This window comes from Citrus clementina, unplaced genomic scaffold (assembly GCF_000493195.1).
Source record: "Citrus clementina cultivar Clemenules unplaced genomic scaffold, Citrus_clementina_v1.0 scaffold_4, whole genome shotgun sequence".
Lineage (NCBI taxonomy): Eukaryota > Viridiplantae > Streptophyta > Magnoliopsida > Sapindales > Rutaceae > Citrus > Citrus x clementina.
In genome coordinates, this window is record NW_006262274.1 from 742,663 (window position 1) to 768,855 (window position 26,193).

General features: G+C 32.8%; 2 protein-coding genes across 4 annotated transcripts; both read left to right on the forward strand.

Annotated features, from left to right (window-relative positions):
• The first annotated feature begins 20,431 nt into the window (after positions 1 to 20,431).
• Positions 20,432 to 21,750, forward strand: LOC18045347 (glucan endo-1,3-beta-glucosidase 7). Its single transcript, XM_006435598.2, has one exon. The coding sequence runs from the start codon at positions 20,492 to 20,494 to the stop codon at positions 21,668 to 21,670; it is 1,179 nt and encodes a 392-aa protein (XP_006435661.2). The 5' UTR covers positions 20,432 to 20,491; the 3' UTR covers positions 21,671 to 21,750.
• A 1,405-nt stretch (positions 21,751 to 23,155) lies between these two features.
• Positions 23,156 to 26,150, forward strand: LOC18045348 (L10-interacting MYB domain-containing protein). Of its 3 annotated transcripts, none has more exons than XM_024185543.1 (4): positions 23,156 to 23,346; positions 24,357 to 24,723; positions 24,808 to 25,389; positions 25,493 to 26,150. In XM_024185543.1, exons 2-4 carry the CDS (start codon positions 24,397 to 24,399, stop codon positions 26,027 to 26,029), a joined length of 1,446 nt encoding a protein of 481 aa, XP_024041311.1. In that variant the 5' UTR covers positions 23,156 to 23,346; positions 24,357 to 24,396; the 3' UTR covers positions 26,030 to 26,150. The 3 variants fall into 3 exon arrangements, with proteins under 3 accessions (XP_024041311.1, XP_024041312.1, XP_006435662.1); XM_024185544.1 differs by having other exon boundaries at positions 24,378 to 24,723; XM_006435599.2 differs by lacking the exon at positions 23,156 to 23,346 and having other exon boundaries at positions 23,355 to 24,723.
• Positions 26,151 to 26,193: the final 43 nt, after the last annotated feature.

Consider the following 26,193-nt stretch of genomic DNA (forward strand, 5'->3'; position numbering starts at 1 on the left):
TAGCCTTGAATAAGACTTACAAATTCTGCAAGCAGTGATCTTAGCAAAACAAGGAAGGAGATAATTCATCATTTAGTAGGGCAATGAATGACAGAATCAAGTAGCTTGTACTCTTAATTTTTATTTTTCTTTAGCAGCCAAATTAGATCATTCACAATTTGCTCGTACATTCCTTGCACAAAATATTGGTCTTACAAGATGACAATATATATCTGTTCATCCAAAAACCCCTTGTTACTTCAAATTTGATTCATAGATGAGCCTGAGAATACATAAAATTAGAAATATGGTACAATTTTCCAATTTTAAAATTAACCTTTAACTCCATAAAAGTAAGCATCAATAGATTGTTTATTCAAAGAGATTAACGCACAGATTATGTTCAAATTTTCTAATGACACAGCCATGGAATGAGATAGAGTAAATCTGAAAAAATGCAGTGAAATTTTATCATAAAAGGAAAGTTCGAAAACCTTTAGTATATGACAAAAGGAAAAATCCATCATGATACGATTGGGAGCAAAACGGTGAGTTTGTATATTTATACCAAACACATCAACAAGTATTATGCGAAGCCCTACAGATCTCAAAGCGACACAGCTTCATAAACAAACAAGATCTTCAAAGGGACTCATAAAGAAATGGAAACCGGGGGGGGGGGGGGGGGGGGGGGGGAGGATCTGTAGAAACCAGAAATATGCATGAAATAAACGAAGCACTCATGGGCAGTGTATTTCGACAAAAGTACAGACATACCTTCTGAGAAAACTGAAGGTTACAGATTTCATCATCACTGAAAATGAAATCTTTAGTTAACTCAAAATTTGACATCATATTACCTCATAGATCATAGCCAAAATTGCTTGTCTCGAACCTGGCAACAGATTTTTTTTTTAAAAAAAGGCTAATCACATCCGAAGTTAAAAGTGCTTTAATTAAAAAAATATAATAAAGGGATCTTTTAGTTATGCATTATTCTGTGGCCTTGTGGGAGCAAAGGGTGTATAATTTAGCCACTTATCGCTGCTGCAGCATCATCAAGATTCCAAAACAAAGAGCAATTTGAAGTGAAGCAAGGGGCCAAAAAAAATAAAATAGCCACCATTATCTCCACTCACTAACCCTAATAGTTTGTGAATCTTGATGGTGCTCCAACTGCAAACAGTGGCTGCTATTTCTTTAGACCTTCATCATTGCCACCATCATCATCTGCCATGGAAGTGAAAAAAACAAGAGAGAAAAAGAAAGAGTGACACCTTTGTGAAAAAAACCCTAAACCCAAAAAAACCACCCCATGAAAAGAAAAGTTAAAGAAAAAGCAAAAGGCATACAAAAAATAATTAAATGTTCGAAAGTAAAAACCTAGGTCTAGGTATGTGAAATTATTACAAAACCCCACTTGTTACAAAAAGCCAAAGAAAACTAGAAAAAGGACTCAAAGTAAGAGATAGGATAATTTTGTGAGATGTGAGATTTGAAGAGTGCGAAGGGTGTCAATTTATAGAGATTTTACAAGAGGAAGAGTGGTGAGTAATGAATCGGAGATAAGGGAATTGGTTGGTGCAGAGAGATTGGTCGGTCAAGAGAGAGATATAGAGAGAAGGATTGGGTACCAAGAACAGTTATGCATCATAATCCTAGATACCAAATTTACCAAAAGCTAATTAATTCACTGTGACCCAGCTCCTGTTTTTGTACAGATGTTAATAGAACAGTGGCCCAATTTGAGAAAGGATAGTGAAAACTTACCATATAGTAATACTGGGGGTTTGGTTTTGTTTGTGATTGTGTGGGATATAAGCTTGCGTTGCGTCTTCAAGAATCAAGTTGTAGAGGTGAGGTGACAGGGCCTTGTTCTTTTGAACTGACTCTGACTTGACCCCTTGGCCAAATAATTAAAGGTGGCGCCTTTGCCCTATCTAGGGTTTCAGATTTTCAGATGCTTCGTCGTTTGGAGCCCTAACTTTTTCATTTTGAGTTCCTATTCTTCTTGCTATATTCTTGAAGGAAGTTTTGCAAGTTTATGGCTTTTAATGGATCCTTTTTAAGTTTTTATGTTTAGTCTTGGTCCTTTTAGACTGCCGAGAGCTCATTTCTACTTCTCTCTTAGTCTCTCATCAATGCCTCTGATTCTTTTTACATTTTTTTATAAGGCCATATGCATGTGTTGTAATAGATTGATTTGCTCATTTACTGAAACATAATTACACAAGACATGAAATTCTTCTATTCCCGAATATGGTATATATTCAATGTGAAGCTAATCAAGTATTTAAGACTATACTTCTCTTGATTGGATTAGCATATCTTAACAATCTCTTTATAGAACTATACCGCATCGTTCTTTCTACTATTACTTGCACGCATACTCAACATTGGCACCATATCTATATATATATATATATATATATATATATATATATATATAGTCACGTCTTCTTCGAAAATGTGGCATAGCATATTGAAAAAGATAGAATGTTAGGAAGAAATTAAGTTGAATTTCTCTCTTATTATTATTCTCTAGATCAATTCATTGATTAACAGCAAGCACGCTTAGCACATGAATTGTATCGATTCGATCTTTGGCTCCCTTGCAAGCTCAAAAGTTTTGTGGCGTTTACGTCTAAAACCAATTAATCATTATTCTCGAGTTTGGAATCCAACCTCGCAAAAGAGAGCTAGTGTTGATCATCACTGAGACATGTATCCTCCTCGTACACGTCTCAAATTGCCCCAATTGCCGTGTGCTTTCTTATACTAAGTATTATAACTTTGCAAACGTTTTAAAATTCTAAGTGTCTTAATAAATTCTTTCAAAATTTGACTATTTGTTCCTTTGTTAAAGGTGTTTCAAAAATGGCTGTGATTAAGTAAATAGCTCTAATAGAGCGGATCGAATTGAAAAAGAGAAAAAAATTGTACAAATTATACCTTTTGTTATCGCTTTGTGAAAAATCTTTAAGTATGAATATGTTAGATACCTGCGACTAAATTTGTAAAATAGTATCTCTCTCTAAAAAATTTATTTATTTATTTATTTTTATTACCTTAGAAAGAAAATATTTTGTTACTAATCAACCAGATATTGAGGATTAGTCTATAGGTAAAATCTTAATTATTGATATGGACATTTTCCTCATAAAAAGTGAATCTTTTGTTATAATAGAAGCAGAACTGATGTGGATTATTCAAGAATCGTATACTTCTATGAAATTTTTTCACAGGATTTAGCCAATTATCTTGATTGTTTATACTGTAATATTCAAAACTAAGATTGCCAATTTTTTCCTATTGAAATCGATATATGTCACTTACTCTCTTACAAATTTTTTAATACCCAATAACATCCTTGACAGTATAATTTTATAGTATTACTCTTGATTTTAAGTACACTTGTATTCATATTTATCATAAATTAAATAAAGCCTAAAAATAAAAAAAAAAAATTTTAAATACTAAAAATAAGAAATATATATTTCCATGTGAATAAAAAATTAACAATGAAATTTTTTTCTTTGTACCTTTTATTATTTTTAAATATTTTCTTATAATATTTATATATGTTATATTTGTATTTTTTTTTCTTGCAAGCAATTGTGTATTAAAACAATCAGAAAAAAGCAACAAATTAATCAACGTCGTCTGCCAAGCTATCTGTATTAACCAAATATTAGTTTCATTCTATCAAAATGCTTTAAACAAATTCCTCCCGCCCCAGAGTTAGACAATTTTTTTTTCTCTCATTAAAGATGTTATATATAATTTGCATGATGAAATTATACTGAAGATAAAAGAGGATAGATAATCTACCCTCATAAATGCTCATTAATATATTCTTCAATTGACATCCAACAGAAAATATATGTATTTCAAGTATCAACTACTTGAAGCAATTATGATATTTTTGACAGTGTTATATATTTGCCAACTCATCGATTCGTGCTCCATTAATCTGCTCCATTGCTCTGTCAAATCATGAGGCTTCTTGAATCTCTATTGCTTTTTCAATATATTGATAATTAGAAGGAAAAAAAAAAACTGTAGGGAAGGAGAATGTGACTCGGACCATCATCGTCACATGCCCAGCTAAAAACAAATTAGAGAATAGAGATTGCGAAGAAGCGTCGGTCGGTGGGATAATAATAAATTGAAGAACAAAGCTCTTCTTCTCGTGGTCTACAAAATGTACTTATAAATTTACAAATCCACATGAATTCCTTTTAAAAAAATTACAAATCCATACTTCAAGTACATAAGCATTTTTTTGAAGCAACTATTATTTTTTTTATTCTTTTCAAAAGAGGACCTAAACATCACTTTCAGTAAAATCGAGATAAACTCAATTTAACAAATTATGATTTTTTCTTGAACATAGCTCTCCTGATCTTTTAATAATTCTATACTATGTGTCATTCAATAATAGTATATGGATAGAATTTAATTTATTTATTAAAATTTAACTTATTTATTTTTTATTTATTAATCACCAATCAACAAGTAAATTTCTGTCCAGGAGAAATTCAGATCATGAGAGAATCTTAATCCAGTTCGATACATCCTACAAAATATAATAAAAATTTGAAAAAAATACTACAATTACATTACTTTTTTTTAAAATAGTTCTAGAAAAAAAATAAGAATTATGTTATAACATCATCGGATGACTATTTTTGAAATGATAAATTGATGATAATCAATGGACAACTTATCAAAAACTATTTTCAATAATCATCTCTCACAATATATTTTTGGAAATAACTATTTATTTAAACTATTTATGCAAAAATCGAGCCAATATGTAATCCGAGAAATGCTAGACAAAGACAAACTGACATGGCAAGGGGCAATTGCCCAGGAATCTCGCTGAGCGCTGCACTGGAAATTTCGTACTATACAACAGATGAAGCAGCATATAATTATATTTGTATTGTTATTATATAGTTAGGCTTTGGAAACTAATTAATATTATTGTATAGCTCGGCTTTCTCCAAATAGAAACCCAAATGTTATGAGTCTGCTCATCGTACAGCCTCCTTTCAGTTGCCTTTCCAGTTAATTTCTTCTATATACTCACACGTTACCTCTCTTTTTATTTTTATTTTTTTTTGGGGTCCAAAATTCAGAATTTTGGACCACCACAATCTGCCCTTGTTACCGTATTTTTTTAATATGCATTTCGTCAATAACACAATTAGTTTTAGTATTAAAATTGCAGTCAATTAATATTATAGACCATATTTGTCGAGGTAGAGGCTTGAACGTCTCTCGTTGCTTCAAGCTTTTATTTTTAGTTCAGGAGCTATTTCTAGTTGATAAGAGACATTTATCCTATTCAGTGATAACCTTAAGTTTTTATTTTTCAGTTTAAGAATTATTCACCGTTAATATGACATGTTATTATCAACACTTCCGTCATGTGTAGACTAATCTATTTACCTAGTCTTAGAAGATTGAAAGATAGTTTAAGCATCTAACTTGGATACCATACAAATATTTAGAGACTTATCTTATACTCTAAAATTAGTTTAGGAGTTGAGAGTTGCGTCAAATTCATAATCTTAATCTAAGAATTAGGTGTATATAAATCTTCCTCAACAATAAGGATTTCATTTGTGCATAAATTGGCTGGGATATATCTTATAAAAGCTCATTAGTTTAAATCATAGTCATGTTAGTCATGAATCATGATAATCAATACAATTACTAATGACAACAAAAGCAACAGAATTGACGATGCAGTACCGAGAGAGATAAGAGTTATAAGTAATAAATAAAGGAGTGGGAATAATGAAGAATATCTAGGTAGTCGTGTTGGTGGTAATGAAATTGAATTCAAATCCCATTGAGGGATGAGAAAGGTTTTAAATTTTCAATAATTTGCTTTACTTGGGAAGAATCTGAGTGAGCTTGCATCACACTAACTGTGGGGTTCTTGCCCATCATTTTGCCATTTTTGGCCTCTTTTCAACTTGCGTATTAATTGATGGCATGCAACGCTAAGCTGGCGATGGGCTTGCATTTCTCTGAATCTCTGAGCTATTTGGTTTCAATTGATGTGATGTTGTGATGCCATTAATTGTTTTGCATCTATGAAAATGTCTTGTTACTTGTCAGCTGTGAGTTGACGATGACCTCTATCTCTTTAATATACACTCAAACGCTTCAAATGAAACAGCGGACGAATCAAAAACCAGAAGTAAACTGGTTAAAACACAGTTGCATTTTATTATGATTGCGCGCCTTGATCAATGTACGAGTCAAAAAGTGATATGATTGTTTTATATTTATGGGTTGCATGGTGTAGGCATGGATTCTCAAACAAACTCTTTCTCTAAGTTAATTATATACTTTGATATATTCCTATGGATCGTTGAAAGATGAAACAAAAATTTTTTTTTAAAAAAAACTTAATGCTACATCCCAAAGTGACGTAGTATTTGACGAGCCATTCATTGACAGTTTATATACAACCATATTTTGATACTGGAGCAAAATAGAGCAAATTGAAGCCATTTTGGCAATTGTAATTTGTAAACATAAGTAAATTAGTAATGCATCGATTCCTCCCCTTAATTTTAAGATGGAAGATTTGAGTCTTTTGTCAATTGTGGTAGTTTATTTTCTTTGCTTCCCTTCAGTTTATATTTTGGACTTCATATGTTAGGATAAAATTATATATTTGTACTTTTGACTTTTTGTTATATTGTGTATAATATTCAGAAAACGAAAAAAAGAAGAAGAAAAATCCTGACCAGTTAGTCTACTTTCAACCATATTATGAATCGTGCATTACGGGTGTACCTCAATAGATTTCAGGCCATGGATTTACATTTTTTGAGTATGGTTTGCCACAACTATATTAAAATTGAAGAATTTATAAACAATAAAAAATTGAACCCATGTTCTTTTATAATTACAATGGCTTAATTTAATGATTGAAAAAATATATGATAAATTATCGTGATTTTGGGAATCTGATCTATTGACAAATTGTTGAATCTTTAATATCAGTTTTTGAATTGATCGGCTGATATTTCTCAATTATAACAAGAAAAATGAATTGCAAATTTCTCAAGTAATTGAAAAAAATAAAGAGTACTATAACAAGATGTGCAAAACAAAAGAATCTGGACTATCACTTAAAAAATATTTTTTTAGGCAATTATATCTCCTAAAAATAGGGTTCCTATTCAATGTAAAGAGAAATTTTAAAATGCATCAAAAGTACTATGTCAACCATATAATAGGTAAATGATGATATGATATGTGTGTATTTATTTTAAAAACAAAAATTATTGTGCAAGTGATGGTTATATTAAATTAAACTACATGTTATAAATACATTTGTTGGTCGTATGACCTGTGATGCATTATTACCGGCGGAATTTAGTTGAACTACTATATCAGTAAAAAATAATTCAATCAGTTAATATTTAAAAAAAAAAGGATAAAACAAACTAACATCCACTCACTGCTGAGTTGGGCTTGGGCCTGACATCAACATTTTTAAATGTTTATGAGTTCATAGGCTCGATGAAAATTGCAACAGATCGAAGTTGTAAATTTATTTTTGGTAAGAATAATAATAATAAAATGGTGCGACAACATCGATATCTCAGACATCGTACTTGATTAATTTTCATGGTGATTGTGTCTATAATTGTTGGCAGACATGGAGCTTGATTAATTTTTAAATGTCCATGAGTTCAGTGTTGACGGTCGTATGTAGTATGTACATATATAATTATCGTCACCATCAGAACCATCATCCTCCTAAACACAAAAAATAAATCCAACCAATATCAATAAATGTCCATGAGCCACGAGATCAGTGGCAGAGTTTTCTAAAAAGTAAGCCTGAATTTCAAGCTTGAGCGTTGGAGGATTTACGTCGGAAAAACTCCCGGCATGCTCTAACCAGTTTTTGTGTGTGCAGGAGTTTATTGAATAGAAGTTGCAAGAGACATAGCTCTGCTCGCCTAGAAGAGTAGCGTGAAGTATACCTGGTTAGCTGCGAGCTCAAGAGTTGAAAAGAGATCCTAGTCATGGACGAGCATATACCAAATCTCGCATCAACACTTAATCCAGTCAATGTTTTTAGTCTGATTGATGGAAGCTTGTCTAGCAGAAAAGATTTTGGTGAGCTAATATAGGAGCTCAAGGGAGTTATGATTAATGGAGCTTCCATAATGGCTAAACGTGCTCCTGGATCTAGTAATGCAGTGCTCACAATCTAGCCAAGCTGGCTTTTTCTTTTCCAAAGGGGTATATTTGGAATGAAGATTGTCCTGCAGAAATTGCCAGCCGCTTGTAATGTTTCGTTTTGTTAATATATAACCAGTATTTTCTCAAAAAAAAAAATGTTTAAAGATGGTTAGGGCTTTCCAAATTACAGAATTTTCATAATCCTTATTTGTTTCTTTGTTTCTTTGCTTTGTAAGCCGCAATTAAAGGTTTAAATATGATTGTAAAAAGGTTAAAATACATGGATATAAACAAAAATATCTCTTGTTTATAGATCACAAGAGATCTTATTATTAGTTTAAATTGAACAAATACTTATATAATTGACCTAGTACATATCTTTTATTTATTCATATTTAACATAAAAGATAATGTTATGCTTGTAAAGTTTGCATCCTATATCTTATATACAAAAGGATAATGAACAACATTTTGAGATGCCACATCATCACTTTGTGTATAAAGAACAAATTTTGAAGGCATTCATATTACTCAACATAAAATCATTCATCTTTAGACAATTAACTAATGTGATAAAAAAAAATTTCCATAATAAAGAATCATAAGAAGATTAAGATTGTCATTTGTCATCTCATCAACAAGAATGCCCTTGAATACGATTAAAATAATTGATAAAATATCTTTCACAGCAAGCGCATCTGACCATTCATTAAAAACATAAAATAAACATATTATTTAAACACCTGCATTCAAACATATTGAGATTTTAACTAAATTCAAATTTATTTAGATTCTAGACAATATCTGACATCATTCTCATCAATATTTTCATAGCTTTGGATTCAATTTTTCAAGAGTAAATAATACTTTTATATCGTATAACTTAGAATTCAAACTAATCTGATATGTAACATGTGAAAATTAGGGTAGATAGGCAGCTCCCTAAGATTATAATGGTTTTAAAACTATTTGTTAGCCCTTACATCAATGGGTTACCAAGGGTGAGGATGTAGTGAAATTAATGCTAATCAACATTATAATTAAACGAATTTAACGTATATTTTCTCTCCTCAATCTCTTTCTCCTTCCTGATTTGTTTTTATCATAAGGAAGCACAATAGTTTTTGATTCTTAGAATATATTAAAAAAAAGATTATAATAATACAACAATTGTTATATCCCTGTAGCCATCGAATCTGCTTAATGAGCTTACGAAAATAAAAATTATAAGAAAAAAAAATTTAGATCATTTTGCTTAACTGTTTAAAAATAATACTAAAAGATCATGAATGAGATGTTGGCGCTAGTACATGATAAATCAAACCAACGTCAAAATATTGGTACCTTCTTGTTAATTCCTCCCTATAAAGCTTTATTTCCATAAAAATATTACAACAGTATATGATCATCAAAAGTTAATACAAAAAAATAGAGAGCAAATGGATAAATAAATTAGAGTGCTAACCTCTGTGTTGTATTGTAAATACTTCAGAATTTTTTATTCTGTGAATATTCAATATGTATGAAAAGAAAGCAATTGAAATAGAAACTTATTTTTCTTTTCACCTCTAAATTTCTTTCTGAGCTTTTACTTAAAAGAATAAAATAATAATTAATCAACACATTGGGCACACATTAATTTTGATTTATATTTTTAAGGAAACCAAAGTACATGGATGCAAGCAAAGAAAATCTCTTATTCATATCTAAAGAGATCTTATAATTAAGTTGAACTAAATAGACACTCACAGTTGATGGATAATATTTTATGTGTTTTTATTTGTTTAAATATCACATAAAACAATAACGTTATACTTATAAAGTTTGTATCTCACATCTTACATACAAAAGCGATGCTAGGTAGTATTTTGAGGTGCCACATCATCATTTTGTATCTAAAATGTGAATTTTTGAAAGTATTAAAATTATTCAATATAAAATTTTTCAAATTTAAACAATTAACCAGTATAGTTAGGATTTTTTCCGTGCTAAAGAACTACAAGAAAATCAAGATTGTCATCCTTCATCCCTTAATCAGTAATACTAATCAATGGAATTATGAATATAATTTTCTTTGTATCAAGGGCGTCCACCATCCATTCTTACTTGAAAATTTCATGTGTGTGTGTAGTCATTCTTTAGTGTGAGTGCTCTTTTTTTTTATTTTTATGCGGACACGTTTTTATATCGTGTGATTTAATAGATTCAAGTTTAATAGTGATTTAATAGAGTCAAATTTTAATGTTATTACACCGATCTCTTTATAGTGCATTAAAAAAATAACTCTATTAGACCGCAGGCTTAACAAATTGTCTGCATTAAAAAAAAAAAAAAGAGAACACCCACACCTAAGAATGATTTTATTTAAAGATAGTGCTCAATTGAACTTGCCTACAGTACCTGCAAAAGCAGTTTCCATATTCTTGAATTCAGAAATGAACTCTCCCCGTGGTACTGTAATCAAAAGCAAGTAGCTAATTGAGCGAGTTCTTGCTTGTGGTTTGATATGGTACACACACACACACACACACACACACACACACACACACACACTCACACACACACACACACAATATACTTGTAATTAATTTAGAATGAGATTCCGTTTCTATTAAGTAATGAAGAGAGCACACAAATACATACCAATATATCTACGGCCTCTTCACATGGAAATAGATTTGCACCTAATTGAAAACTCGATTAGATGTTCAATATGAGAAGATGGTTGCTAAATAGTAATTATTTTGATAGTTATCTATCCGTTTACTTGTGAGTGAACCAAGTTATTCCTTGCAATGCCAATTAATTCGATAAATAGTCTTTTATGATCAAATTGAGAGTCAAATGTTAGGATTCCATTGATTATTTTAATCTTAGTGCCACATGACCACAATCATCATAACTCTTTTCTTTCTCTTAATATCATAAGTTGGTAGTGGAAATTCTTTAATTCGGATTAATTTGCTTTCCTTAATACATCCGTCACCAATCTGCATGTGGGTTTCTATTAACTAATTATAAAAAGGCAAAATAACTATTGATTAACTTATAATTGATGGATTTAATAGTTATCTGCTAAATAATTCAGCAAAAGCATTTATTAATAGGATTTAAGTTTGGTAATACTGTATCTTTTAAAATAATTATTGTTAACAGGGCTGTAGAAATAATCTGTTGTGAAGAAAATTAGTTAAATATTTGATAAAACTTATTTTTAAAAGTATTGTGAGTTTTAAAAGCAGTCGTATGTGTTTATTAAATCATATTATTAAATTGCTATAAGATTACAAATGACTGAAATAGATATAACACTAAATAAAATTTATTTACACATTTGTAAATATGTATAGATTTTTTTTATTATGTATATACAATAATTGATAGCTAAAATAAATATTTTTATTTTGTTATCTCAATCTTATTGATAATAATATTAATCCCATTCAATTTCTTGATTTTATTTCCTAATTGAATGAGGATAATTTTGACTTTTTATAATATATGTGAAGATATATATGAAATTATAACAAGTGTAAAACTGATTCTCAAAATTAGATTTTGGAATTTGATATTTTTTTTGAAAAACCACTTATGACGAAATCACTCAATCCTACAGTAAATTTTGAAAAGCTGAGAAGGACACAAAAGCAATCCTAGACAAATCCTAAGAGCTAAATGCACCAACTCTGCTAATTTAGTGAATAAATATATGTTAACTGGTCTTAGATCTTTCTAAACATAAAAACTATTTAAAAATTAAAATTTTCTACCTAATACAAGAATTAAAATTCATCTATATTTATATCCCCCAATGCAAGAATTAAAAATGGTACTCAACTGAATTTGCCTAAAATACATGCAAAAGCATTTTCCATATTCTTGAATTCGGAAAAGAACGCTCCCTGTGGTGACCGGAGTTCATTTCACAGAAATATTCAAAAAGAGAAAGCACAACTAAGCTAATAAAAACAACCTCAGAATATTTTATACAAAATAATTTACAGATCAACTTATTCAAGGTCACTTTGACACTTAACGTTACCTATTATTATTGATATTATTAAGAAATCAAAGTACATATCAAATAGCTAGAATCTCCCAAGTATCTCAGAAGATCTTATTAATTAATTGAACTAAAACAAACACTCACACAATGGACTGACAACAGTGCATGTCCTTTTATATATTAAATATAAAAAAAGGATAACACCATACTTATAGAGTTTGTATTTCCATACCTACTTACGAAGTGATATAAAAGGACATTTTAGAGTGCCAACATTATTACTTTGTACATACGAAATACAAACTTATATAAACATAACATTACTCAACTGAAAACAATTCAAATATAAATCATTAACCAGTCTTGTCAGGGTTCCTTCCATACTGAGGGATCATAAGAAGGTCAAGATTGTCATTTACTATCTCATCAGCAAGAATACCCTCTTGCTTAACAAAACGGAAACCCTCCTTTATAACAGACATTTCTGGCCATTCGTTTTTACTTGAAAATTACATATTAGAAAATTTATTTGTAAACACATAATTACATGGCAATTAGAAACGGTAAATCAACTGAATTCGACCTAAAATACCTGTAAAAGCAGTTTCCATAGTCTTCAATTCAACTCTCCCTCTGTTTAAACAAAAAAAGTAAGTAGTTGAACGAGTTCCTGCTTCCCATTTGATGTGATCTCTGTTCGTGCGTGACTCTGTGTGTGTGTGTGTGTGTGTGTGTGTGTATTCAAGTATCTAGTAGATCGTGGGGGGCTGGGGCGTACTGTTGAATGCTGAGCTTAAATTAATCATAAATCACAAAATAATTGTAGGTAAGACCAATAATTAATTTGATGTACCTATTTGTTTACCTGGATGTCACTCAAATAATTTTTTGGGCAATATCAATTATCAATATTAGTAATTAATGCACTACCAAATAATTTTCTAAGAGATTCTATTCTATTTATTGTGACATCCATCCATTTTAGTTAGAGGTGAGATTCTACAATTTTTAAAATTATTGATATAATCATCCCACCACTCAATAAATTAAAATGGTCCCATGGTTGAAATTCTCAAGTATTTGCTAGCAAATCTACGTATAATCAGTATCTCATGGGGTCCCCATTGTTGAAATTGTAAGCTGGCCTTTCAGTTCACAGAAAACACATACATGCTTAAAATGCAAGTTGGCCTAAGGCCTTCCAATTCACATGAAGCTATAAGCGCAAGCTTTATCCTTTTGAGTCCCATATAAATCTAAACCATTATGACGTGTATATATTGCATTATTTTGTAATCAATATGTTCTGCTGTCACTTATAGATAATTATATTTAATTTCTTCATGCATAGCGTTATAGCCAGTGCTGCCCTGGCCCTGCCCTGTCGTCATAACATTTAATTTTTTCTTTAAGTGATGAGCAAATAATTCTCGTTTGTCCCCTTCTTCATTATCTGCATTATTTAATAGTTGCTCCATCACTAATAATTGCAGAAGGGGCAAATAATTCTTTTAAGTGATGGAAGCAGATAACCTAACTAGCTAGATACGATTTGGCACTGTCGACTACCATTTTGATCAATAACTCGCTCAATCTCAACTACTTGCTTTTGATTACATCACACCAGATCAGTGAGAGTTATCATTTTCTGGATTGAAGAGTATGGAAGCTGCGCCTCTTATGAAAGAGGGTTGGCCTTTGACGCCATTTGATGGTATTGTTGTCGATGAGATAACGAATGATAATCTTCAACTTCTTGTGGTTGCTCAATATGGGAGAAATCCTGATCAGATGGGTCAATGTTATACAAATTTGTGTTATGTTTAAATAAATAAAAATGACATACTATTGTCTTCCATTGTGAGTGTTGATTTGATTCAACCAATAATAAGATCTTTTGATATATATAAGAGATCTCTTGGTTTGTATCATGTACTTTGATGATCTTTTTTTTTTTTTTTTTTGAGAATCATGTACTTTGATTTTCTTAAAAATTGAAAAAAATTGTGTGAACACGTTGATTTATCAATTACTTTTATTATAAAAGTGATTGGGATACAAATTGTACAAACTCTTCTTAACTAACACGCTATTGTTTAAATAAAAATATAAAATCATCCAATTAATATTGTATTAACATATTTATACAAGAATTTATATCTTTGTCACTATTATTATTGTTGTTAACAAAACCTCAACTCATAAGTTAGGAAATTTATTAGAGAAATGAGAAAGAATACAAAGCCCAGAAAATAAGCTTAAACGAAAAACAAACAAGCAAATAAAGATTACGAAAATTCATAATTTGGGAACTGTCTTTGAATTTGAAGAGGAACTTTGAACCAAGTTAAATCCGCACAACTTAGCCCAAAATGTGGACATATTGAGCATGCAAGTGCTTGTGCATTTGTATTAACTCTAACTTAGGTTTCTTGGCAAATATCTTAACTCTAATTTAACTTAGGTGTCCATGCAAAAGTTGTAAACAAGAAATTAATAGTTAAAAAAATAAAGTCAGTCATTCACAATAAGTAAAAAGTTCCGCTAAGAGAAAAGAAAAAAAAAGCGACTCATTCTGAATACGATAATGAAAGAGGTTCAAATAGTAATTAATCAACGGTAATTTTTTTCTGGGAGATGGCTTTGCTTTCTTGTCCATTTCTCCCCATGAATCTTAAATTCCATAAAAAAATAACACCAGAATGATCATAAAAAGTCAATACAAAGAAGTAGAGAGTGCAAAAAGATGTACATTAGAGACCTAATTAATAGATAAATTAAATTAGAGGGTAATTAAGTGCTAATCTCTGTATTGTATTGTAAATGTATAATTGGGAGTTTTGGTTTTGTGAAAGTTTGAGTACCACACAAGAAAAGGACATGAATTCAAAAGAGTAACGGTGCATTTACTTTTGAGATTGGAGAACCGAAATTCAAAATCAGACTCATTGATGGTGTTTATTTTACAAAATAGAGGCAAAAATCTGAATCGGAATCATGAGATCCACCCGAATTTTAAAATGAGGAATGAGAGATTGATTCTCGAGGGAATGGGAATCAATCTCCCATTCCTAAGAGTTCTAATTCTACCCCATTAATATTTCAATATTTCAAAAAGCCCCCTTTTAAATGAAAAATATAAGTACAAAAAAATAAAATAAAAAAGCCAAATCCCTAAGTTACGATACTCCTCTCATCATAGCTCCACTAAACCAAACGACATCACTACTTCTCATCACCGTTGCTATCGAATTCAACCATTGTCATTGTCATCGTCGGTCTGTTAGCTGTGAAGAAGCAAGTCGTTGCCAGTTTCATCTCCGTCAAAGGCCGGTTTCATCTTGGTTCAAGGATGCTGCTCGGGTTGACCGTTTTATAGCCTGTTTGGGAGTGTGGTGATGGCAGCCAAGCTACTAAAGTGTTTGGTAACACTTGTAGTTGGGCTTTGACAGCTTAGCAATTTTTTTTTCCCAACTTCTACTCTATAGTTATAGCTTTTACTCCATAGTTATAGCTTTTACTCCACAGCAGCTGCAGTTTAAGAGTTACAGCACCTCACTCCCAAACACACCCTTAGTTTTCACCGCTCATCTTTGCCAATCATTTTCACCGCTGATTTCAAGCTTCTTATCATAGCTAATTTATTATTACTTTAATTTCAATTTATTTGCTTATTACTAATGCAAAATTGGATGGTAACCTACTAGGAAAAGTTTGCCATTTGTTCATTTTGGTCCATACATATTTTATAAAATTACCTATGAATTTTGTAATATTCGCACATAAGTCTCTCATTATTTAATAATAATAAAGTATTGGCAGCAATGACGACGACGTTGACAATAACAATAATAATAGTAATAATTTTGTTGTTATTATTATCATTATTATAAATTTTTTTTTTCATTATTATTGTTATCTATTATTATTGTCTATGTTATTATTATCTTCAGTTTTACTATTATTTTTATTCATATTATTGTTAATATTATAATAGATATAAATAATATTAGGGATAACAATTAATAAAGGTTATTTAGAAATTTGAAACAGTCCATTTCAATTTAAGGATAATATAAACACATCAATGGGAATGTATTTCATTTTAATTTCTATTCATACAACTCAAGTAAACAACTTATATTGATTTCCATTTCTCATTCTGATTCCTGCCCATTTTGAATCCAGCCCATTCCAATTCTCGTTTAGTAAATATACTATAAGAGTCTAGACTCCTAATATTAGTAAGAATCTACCAAAAGTAAATAGCAAATAGTTATATAATTGGGTTTAACATTAATTCATTGTATTAATTTTGTCCCTAAAATCTCTTTACATTCCCACATAGGGATAACAATGGGGTAGATATGGATTAAATCTACCTTACTCTATATCCACATCTATGAAAAAAATTGAGATCATATCTACTCCAATTTCATCGCAGGTCTATGATTTTTGCTCCATACTTAGATCCAAAATAAATAAATAAATAAAGATCCAATCTTACTCCAAATCCGTGATGAATTTATCAATTTTAATTTTTTAACAAATTAATTTTAAACTTTTTATAGATTATAAGAGAATATTAACAAAGTTTGCCCATCAAGAAAAATAAGAGAGAAAAATATTTGAGAAAAAAAATGTATTGCTATCAACTAAAATACATAATGCATCTCAATTAAATTTAAGAAGAAAATTTTCAAACTTAATATAAAATTAATGGACACTATATCTTCTAAGTATGACATTGATAAAATGAATGAACACTATATCTTCTAAGTATGACATTGATATTAGTAGACTAGGAATATGTTTAATTTGATTGTAAAAGTAGTAAGCCATTGCCAATTATTTAATATTTTTCAAAATTAAATTAAATTAAAAGACTTTAATTGGATACAATATGGAGCTAGATTTTAACTTCGATTTGTGTCTGCTCCAAATCCATCTTGGACGTACCCATTTAGTTCTCGATCCTCGCCAAATCTATCTTAGACCAATCTAAATACAATCTATTTAAATTTAGATCATTTGGATAATGGATTAGACATGTCTCATTGTCGTCCATATTCCCACGCTAATTTTCACAAATTAACATTATGGATGGAATTGATAACTACCCAACACAAAAGAACTTAAATTCAAGAAAAAAAAATCACTTTTTTTTTTAAAAAAATCATATAGTACAAGTACAGTTTGATATATAAGCCCACAAAAAATGCTTAATAAAAATTTCATAATCAAATCACAATAAAGTCTGATACAAAAAATCACATTAATTAAACATACAAGTCTACTCAAGGAGACTCTAAACTTCTACCTTTAGATTAAGAGAAAGAGATATCAACCAACACAACCGAGATTATTGGCAATTAAATTAGCTATGGGAAAAAATTAATTTTAAATTCTGAATGATATACACATAAGCATTGAGATTGTAAATTTCTTTGTTAAAATATTTAGCATTTTTTATTACTCAGTACTTATATAGCCTCTTGTTGTTTTCGTACTACCTTATTATTCTTTTCATTTGAAAACTTTATGTTTAAGCACATTAAGGGATTCATGAGATAATGTGAAAACTATGGGAGTAAAATATTAATATAAATAAATAAAAAATTAGTCGAAAAAGTGACGATCTTCCTAAGTTATAAGAGGTAGGTAGCACTAATCTATTAGGCGTGAATAGAATTTTGGACACACGTTAATTGATGAGAAAAAAAACTTTGTATCAATTTAAGCATAAAATTATTGAGAAACATATAGCAGCAGGACAGTTTAGCAATTTTATCTAGAAAATGTTCCTTAATGTGATCCATAATAAAGATGGAATAAATTAACTTTCAGAGCTAGCTAGAGGGGTCACTCATTCATGAACAAAAGTGTCTGGAAAATTAAAGAAAAGTAAACTATCTACCAAAATTGATTGTAAGAATGTCTTTAATTCGGTAGATCATCAACAGATTTCATGGAGCCGAGGAGTGAAGTGCTGCATGCAAGGCCATGGTGGCCGCCGAACAAACCGTGCAAATGGAGCAAAATTTCGTGATACAGCAGCAGCGGCTTGATTCACAATCATTTATGGTGAAGGTTGATTATTCCTATAGAATCTTAAGTTCATTGAAAGATTATTCCCTCTCACCTGAGCAGTAATCCTTGCTTCATTATTATCACACATCATAGCAATGCTAAATTGAGTATAGTCATTGTTCCCGCCCATACCATTGAAGTTTGCAGCTACTTGTTTATTGTTCCCCATGCCATTGACGTCCGTCACATCAGCCTAAAAGAAATATCAAATACTTGTAGATTTAATCTCTATGAATAAGATTAAATTGAAAGTACGGACAAGAAAGTCACAAGCAAATAGCTTCAACTTCATGCCTTCGTATATGAAAAAAAATATGTTTTAGATACATTCTTTAGGGTTAGTGATACTCCACCAAGCTAACAGTAATTAGTGGTAATATCAAGTCCCCATGCTTACATCGCCAAATTTCACATACAAATGAGAATGGGAAGAGAAAGCGAAACAATATTAGCTATAAATTTATATTAAGCAGTAATTAATCCCAATTCATTATTTATTTATTGTAATGCAATGAATTATGTTAAGGCAAATGAAAGAGTTGTAAAAAAATTTCAAGCCGCACAACATAGATAGCATGACCCGAATGCACTAATCTTACAAGATATCTGCAGAATGAAACGTTACTTATAAAGGTAAAAGAGACCCGCTGTTGCTTTTGCATGCATGTGACAAAGGTAAGCAGCACCCACTTTCTGTTTCTTGGTGTTGTTTTCATTTATTTTTTCATATGAATTTTATATCAATGAAATAAAAATTAATCATATATAATAAATATAATTTTTAAATAAATAATTTTATAAAAATATTAGAATTTTTTTATTATACAATTGGTAAGTTAAAATAATTTGACTTTCAAGTCACATTATCTAGCGTTTGTTAGATACTTAAATATGATAATTTTTAAACTACAATTATCTAAATTCAGCGCCTTATAAAAATTTATCCACTTTCTTTTATAATAGAATTGATAATCTTTTCTATTTTTATAAAAAAAAAATGTTTGTGTATTAAACAATTGATTCTCTTCTGAATTTTCAATATATGATAGTATTTTTTTTTTCTTGTTTCTATTAGAGAAATTTAAAGTCTATCGGTATTAATTTACATGCAATAGTGTCCTTAGAGACCTGACTGGGCTGCATTGAGTTAAAAACTCTTGGCTGGCCCGGTTCCGAGCTGAGCCCAGACACTTCCATTGAAGTCGAGGATTGGTCGGCGATCAAACATGGCCAAGCCCATGCAGACCGCAAAGATATACTTTCAAAACAAGGCTGCGAGGACAGTCAATTTCTCGAAAGCTCACTGAATCAAGCATAAAACTCTTTTAGGTTTCCATTAGAGGACAAGTTTTGCACAAGAATTAAAAAGCATCCAAAGTTGTCTTCAACAGCAACAGGCCCCAGCTTCCATCGTGCAAAGTCTTGACTCTTCGAGAAGAGCCATGTGAAAAAAATAAGCATGTAGATTAAGAGAACAGAGATTTTGTTGTGAATCGTTCGAGGAAATTGTGAGGTGGTGGAACCACGGTGGCGAGCGAATGGATGTGGCGGTGATGGTTGTGAATGGCTGCAGCGGTGGTGCTGGTGGTTGCTGTAGAAATTAGATTATGGATTTTGTTTTACTTGAATATTATTTAAATTGTTTAAACTAGTATTACAATTGAACGGCGCAGATTAAAGGAAGAAAGAGAGAGAGAGAGAGAGAAAAAAGGAGAAATCTTTCCCGCCAAATCTAACAGAAAAAAACCTCCTTCACTCTCTCACTCCCTCTCCCCCTTTCATTTCAGTTTTCAAACTCCCTCTCATCCCAGGAAGAAAGAAACTCGTCAATGGCCATTTCACTTGAACTCACAGCATCATGCGTACAATAGCATTTAACTCTCGTCTCCCACTGAAATGCACCGAATGCACTTATCTCACCGCGACGCAAGCAACCTGTTCTCCATCCGGCATCTTGACCGTCCGATTGCCTAACGTCCATCAGTCATCGCCAATCAAACGGCTCAGCTAAAGAAGTGAACAATTACAATAAAACAACCAATTAGCACCCAGTCACTCTTTCCCGCCAAGTCTAACAGAACGAAACCACCTTTCACTCTCTCACTAGCCCCATTCGTTTAACACCCGCAACAAACAAACACAAACACACGCACTCTCTCTCTCTCTCTCTAGAATCCAAGAAGCTCATCAATGGCTTCTTCTTCTTCGTTGGCTTTCGCTCTCCTCATCGTCCTCTCTCTCCTCCACTCAACCTCCTCCTCACGCCCCCTCATCGGCGTCACTTACGCGCCCCCCATACTGGCCCCCACCATCGCAAACCCCCATCCCCCACCTCCGCCTCCACCGGATCGCGTCGCATCAATCGTAACATCCCTCAACATCCCCGCCGTCCGCCTCCCAAACTCCGACCCGTCGCTAATCCGAGCCTTCGCCTACACAAACACCACCATCCTCCTCTCAATTCCCAACGCCTTCGTGCCTACGTTAGCCGCTAACCGCACGTTAGCCCAGCGCTGGCTCTACCGCCACGTCCTCCCCTTCTACCCGCGCTCCAAAATATCACTCATCTCCGTCGGTAACGACATCTTCGATACGACGCCGGATTTGTCCCCCTTCCTTCTCCCCGCCGTGAGAAATGTCCATTTAGCCCTCCACGATCTCGGCATCAAAAAGATCCCCGTCTCCACCACTTTCTCTTTCTTCAACATCATCACGACGTCGTTTCCCCCTTCATCCGCTCAGTTTCAAGAGCCCGCTGGGAGTCTCATCATGAAGCCGCTGCTTCAGTTCTTGGAAGACACCAACTCGTCTTTCTTGGTCAATGTTTATCCCTACAACATGTACCGTCTTAACTGCGAGATCCCGTTAGGGTTTGCTCTGTTCGAAAACTACCCTTTCAATTTCCGAGACGATTTGATCACCGGGGTGAGGTACACGAATCTTTTTGACGTAATGGTGGATGCTGTGATTAGTGCCATGGCAGTGGCGGGTCATGAGAATATTCCGGTGATCGTGGCGGAGACGGGGTGGCCGAGCTCCGGCGCTGATGCAAGTGAAGTCGACGCGACGCCGGCATTGGCGGAAATGTACTTGAAGGGTTTGGTGGCGCATTTGAAATCTGGGATGGGCTCGCCGCTGAGAAGAGAAGGAGTTGCAGAGGCGTACGTTTATGAATTGGTTGATATAGAAGTTAAAGGAGAGAGGAGTTGGGGGATTTTGCATCAGAATTTTACTCAGAAGTATGAGATTGAGTTCTCAAGGGCTTGCAAGATTGAATCTGTTGGTGGGTTTAGGGCTTTGTTAAGGTTTTTCCTGATTGGTTTCTTGATGAATTTGCTCTGTGCTGGCGATAATTGGAGCTTGTGGTAGGTGGTTGATGAAATATTGCTGGGTTTTATTCTGTTTTGGAGTTGTTTAACTCTGTCTTTTAGTACAATTTTCAGGTTCAATTTTTGTGAGTTCAGGTCTGATTTGGTGAAGCTAATGTTACGCATAATTGCATAACTGATGTGTCTTAGTGAGATCTTCATGAAAAATTTTTGTCAAATTCGCTATGCTCGTCAATTATACAGTCATGAACCATTGAATAGAGATGAGATTCTTGGACATTCTTGTTGAATTGATTAGGAAAACTTTGTGTTCTCGGTTTTGCTTACTGCTTACGATTGCTCCTTTGATTAAAACTGGAACTGGCATATGTTCACAAGTTCGTCTTACAAATTTTGCTGACTGGTTTGTTAATAAATTTGCTCTCTGTTGGCTATTAGTACAAATTTAGGTTCAATTTTGTGCATCTCGGTATGATTTTGTAAAGCTAAGTGCGCATAATTGGATAGTTGTGCGTGTTTTGGACGATTTGTGATCAAATTTGCACTGCACGTCAATTACCGTCCACGAATTGCTGAGATTCATTAGTCATTAAGATGGTTCAAAAAAGAAGCGGAGAATTTAAGAACTGGCAATTTGCTATCCAAATCTACAACTGGGTATGCTTCAGTTGAGTTTATTCATGATTATATGCTACAGGTTGTTTAGTGTTAGTTTATTCTTATTTGGGCAAAGTTCTTGCAAGGTAGTCGTCAAATTTCCCCTGTACATCAATTATGGTCATGAATAGATGAGATTCAAAGGTTTTCTTGTTGTTTTGGAAAGTTTCGAGTGCTTGTTTGGTTTTGCTTGTTTATTTTGGTATGGTTTTGAATCGAGGTTAAGTGTGATTGGCCATTAAAATAACCCCAAACCAAAAGAGAAGAGAAGTTTTAAGGATCGGCCATCTGAGAGCCAAATCTCCAACTGGGTGTATTTCATAGGTGAGCTTTGTGCTTGATTCTACGGTGCTGGTAATTGCTAACTCAGTTCACTTCTAACTGGGGCAAATTGCATGCAAGTTAGCTGCTTTTGATCTTTCTATAACCATAACATTCGTCGAGAATGCAATTGGTATATGTTCAAAAGTTCATCTTATAAAATTTGACAGGGGTTTGTATCATTTCACTGTTGTAAATTACTTGCAAAACTGGCATATCAGCCACAACATCTTTGAATGTTTATAGACTTACAGTTTTGCTCCAAAATGGATCACAACAACTAAAAATAATAATAATAATAAATAAATGTATTTTATTTTTTTAGATTATGAAAATATCCTCAAAAAATGAACTAAAATTGGAATGTCAAATGGGTAACGTGTTTGGTATGGGCCTATGACTAAACCAATTAACTAATAAGCCAATCAAAAGCCCCTGCTGGCTGCGCGCGTCCCACCTTGTTTGGGTAAAGCTTCGTCAACTCAGATAAGATTTTAAGGAAATAGTAATTTAAAAAAAAAAAAAAGTTATAATGAAAAAAGTGATTCTTGCTCACCTTTTTTTTTTCAGAAAAAATTAAAAATTCTAAAAAAGAGGAATTTGGATTCGCTTTAGTAAAAGATAAAGAAAAGGAAAGACGAGTCTTGTATATACTGCTAAAACCATTTAATTTTCACAAACCCTGCAAAAATTCTCGAAGCCTCTCATTCACCAAATGCAGCTTTCTTTGCGTTACAGGTATGTTAATTTTTTTTTTTTTTTCTGTTTTGCAATATTCTGCTAGCGTACAAATTTCCAATTTTATCACTTAATTGTTATCATTTTATTTTATTTTATTTCCGTGCATGTCAACTTTGATTGTTTAAGCGATTTTGAATGCAGTAACGTCAAAACAATCCCTTATTTGCCCTAAATTTCTGTTTGTTTTATGAGAAAATGTTCTAGTTAGGAAACTAAACTATGTTGAAGCACTGTGGGCGCTCCCCCCCCCCCCCCCCCCTCTCCTTTTCTTTTTTTCCTTTAATGGTGTAATAATAATATGAGTAGGATTTTAGAGTTGCATGAAAAACCTTGTTAGAAAAATATTGGGCGTCAATTTTCAAGAATTTCCATTTTTCACAGTGCTATGGATGATTCTAATATAGGGATATATTTTCATGAATTTCATTGCAAATATTGTTATGTTTCCAGTCTTTTGCTGCCTTAGCAATGCATTTTTCCCACCAAAATGAAGATGTTGCTCTTTCCTGTTTTGTGATACACCCTTCATATGTTGATGACTGGGAATTAATTGCAATTTCAATTGTGTCTGGGTGGTGATAATGTGTGTTAATTCCTATGAACTAATCAGGCTGAATTATTTTTATTTTCCCCACCTTGAAGCTGGAATGTGCTCATACTGGAATGACGTTTTATAGTTTTATAGTATTGTTGGAGGGAAAATTTTAGTCTCTTTCTTTGGTTTTGACCAGTTCACATAGAAGACCGATTTTCAGCTTTTCATTTTTCATTTGGTCATGCTTTTCTGTTCATAATGATTGGTGATACTTGATATGGAACGGAGTTTCTTGCTGCTTTCAGTTTTTCCTTTCTGTGTGTTTTGGTAGATCCAGATGTAAATGTTGGCATGTGAGGTTTGCATGCATGTAGAACAAATGATAGGCAAATCAGAGGCTTGCATGCATGTAGAACAAGTGATAGGCAAATCAGTTTGTCTTTAATTGCAAGTTAACATATCTTGTTTACAGTCATAGCTGTGTGAATATCAGAACAATTGCAGCTGAATAAATGATGTCTAGCTTATCTGCTCCAAAGGCAAAGGCCAATTGGACACCTGCTTTTCATGAAATATTTGTTGATTCATGTCTAGAACAGACATTAAATGGGAATAAACCTGGTACACATTTTACTAAGGAGGGTTGGAGGAATATTGTTGAGTCATTTAATAAGAAGACTGGTTTGAGGTATGATAAGAAACAAATGAAGAATCACTGGGATAGCACTAAGGAGCAGTGGAGAGTCTGGTGTAAGCTAATTAAAGCTAATGGTATGAAATGGGATCCTGTTACATGTAAATTTGGTGCAAATGATGAAGAATGGATCAAATATGCACAGGTATATTAGCCAATCAGATGTGCAGGAGGTTTGTTTTTCTTCAGACATTCTGGATTAGTAATAGCATCATTCTCTTTGTCACAGGAAAACCCAGAAGCTGCACAATTTCGGTTCAAGGAACTTCAGCATGTCAACAAATTGAAAACCATCTTTGATGGTTCAGTAAGTGCTGATGACACAGAACTTCCAACTCTACATAGGGGGCAGAATAATTTTTCAACCATTTCTCTGTTGCATGCTAAAGAGTCGCGCACGGCAAAGCCGGATGAGTGGGTAGACTGTTCTAGTGATGCTGTTGTAGTTTATACTAGACGTGGCAGACGACTTGCAAGTGAACAGAGTGCATCCGTTTCAAAGGAATCAAAGCCAAAAGCTAGCTGGTTACCTGCCTTGCATGAAACTTTTATTGACATATGCCTTCAAGAGACATTGAAAGGAAATAGACCAGGGACACATTTTACCAAGGAGGGCTGGAGGAATATTGTTGAATCATTCCAAGAAAAGACTGGTTTGAGGTACGAAAGGATACAACTGAAGAATCATTGGGATTCCACGAAGGAACAATGGAAGGTTTGGTGTAAGCTAATTAGCACGAGTCATATGAAATGGGATTCAAATACCAGGAGGTTTGGTGCAAGTGAAGAAGATTGGGAGAACTATATAAAGGTAAAGTAATGACCTAACAATAGTTGATACTATTTAAATGGAAAACTTAGCTATGTTTTGTCATGCATTCAAGCTTAAAATTAGCATAACAGTATTGTTTCAGGCAAACTCTGAAGCAGCACAATTTCGATTTAAGGAAATCCAAAGCACTGACAAACTGGAAATCATCTTTGATGGGACAACAAATACTGGAGATGCTGATACTCCTAGTCTGCGTAGGGGGCTCAATGATGGCTCTACCTCATCTCAAGAGCAAGTCACAACTAAGTTGGAGAGGAAAAGGAGGCGACTTGATGATAGTGCTGCTACCTCCCAGTTGCATTTAGATGAACCAGGCTGTGCAAAGCTGGACAGAGAAACAGAGCATCTTTATGATGTTGAGTCAGGAAGTGCTGTGACGATTCAAAGAAGTTCTATAACCTTTCGGCCTACGAAAGGCATACCCAATTACAGTATTGGGGAATGCATTCAGTGTCTTGATGGGATGGAGGAGGTAGAACAGGGAAGTAGCCTTTACATGTTTGCTCTAGATTTGTTTCTGAAGATAGAATATAGAGAAATTTTCCTTGAATTGAAGGAGCCCAGTGTAAGAGTTGCATGGTTGCAGCGGCTGCATTCTTTTAGTCCTCCTTTGTATTAAGTTAATCTCTTCAGGCGTGTAAAGTGTACGTGGTTGCAAAATTTTGTACTGCAATCCACCGATTTTTTAATTTCATTGGTCATATAGGGTCATTATTTTCAATTTCGATTTTGATTTTCTACTCTGATTATGTTTTAACAGATTAAAATAGCATTTCCAGTTTA

Excerpts from the sequence above, each read along its gene's own strand:
- LOC18045347 (XM_006435598.2), top strand. The coding sequence starts at position 20,492 with ATGGCTTCTTCTTCTTCGTTGGCTTTCGCTCTCCTCATCGTCCTCTCT.
- LOC18045348 (XM_024185543.1), top strand. The coding sequence starts at position 24,397 with ATGATGTCTAGCTTATCTGCTCCAAAGGCAAAGGCCAATTGGACACCT. Across the intron at positions 24,724-24,807 it reads AATGGATCAAATATGCACAG|GAAAACCCAGAAGCTGCACA; the intron begins GTATATTAGCCA and ends TCTTTGTCACAG. Across the intron at positions 25,390-25,492 it reads ATTGGGAGAACTATATAAAG|GCAAACTCTGAAGCAGCACA; the intron begins GTAAAGTAATGA and ends GTATTGTTTCAG.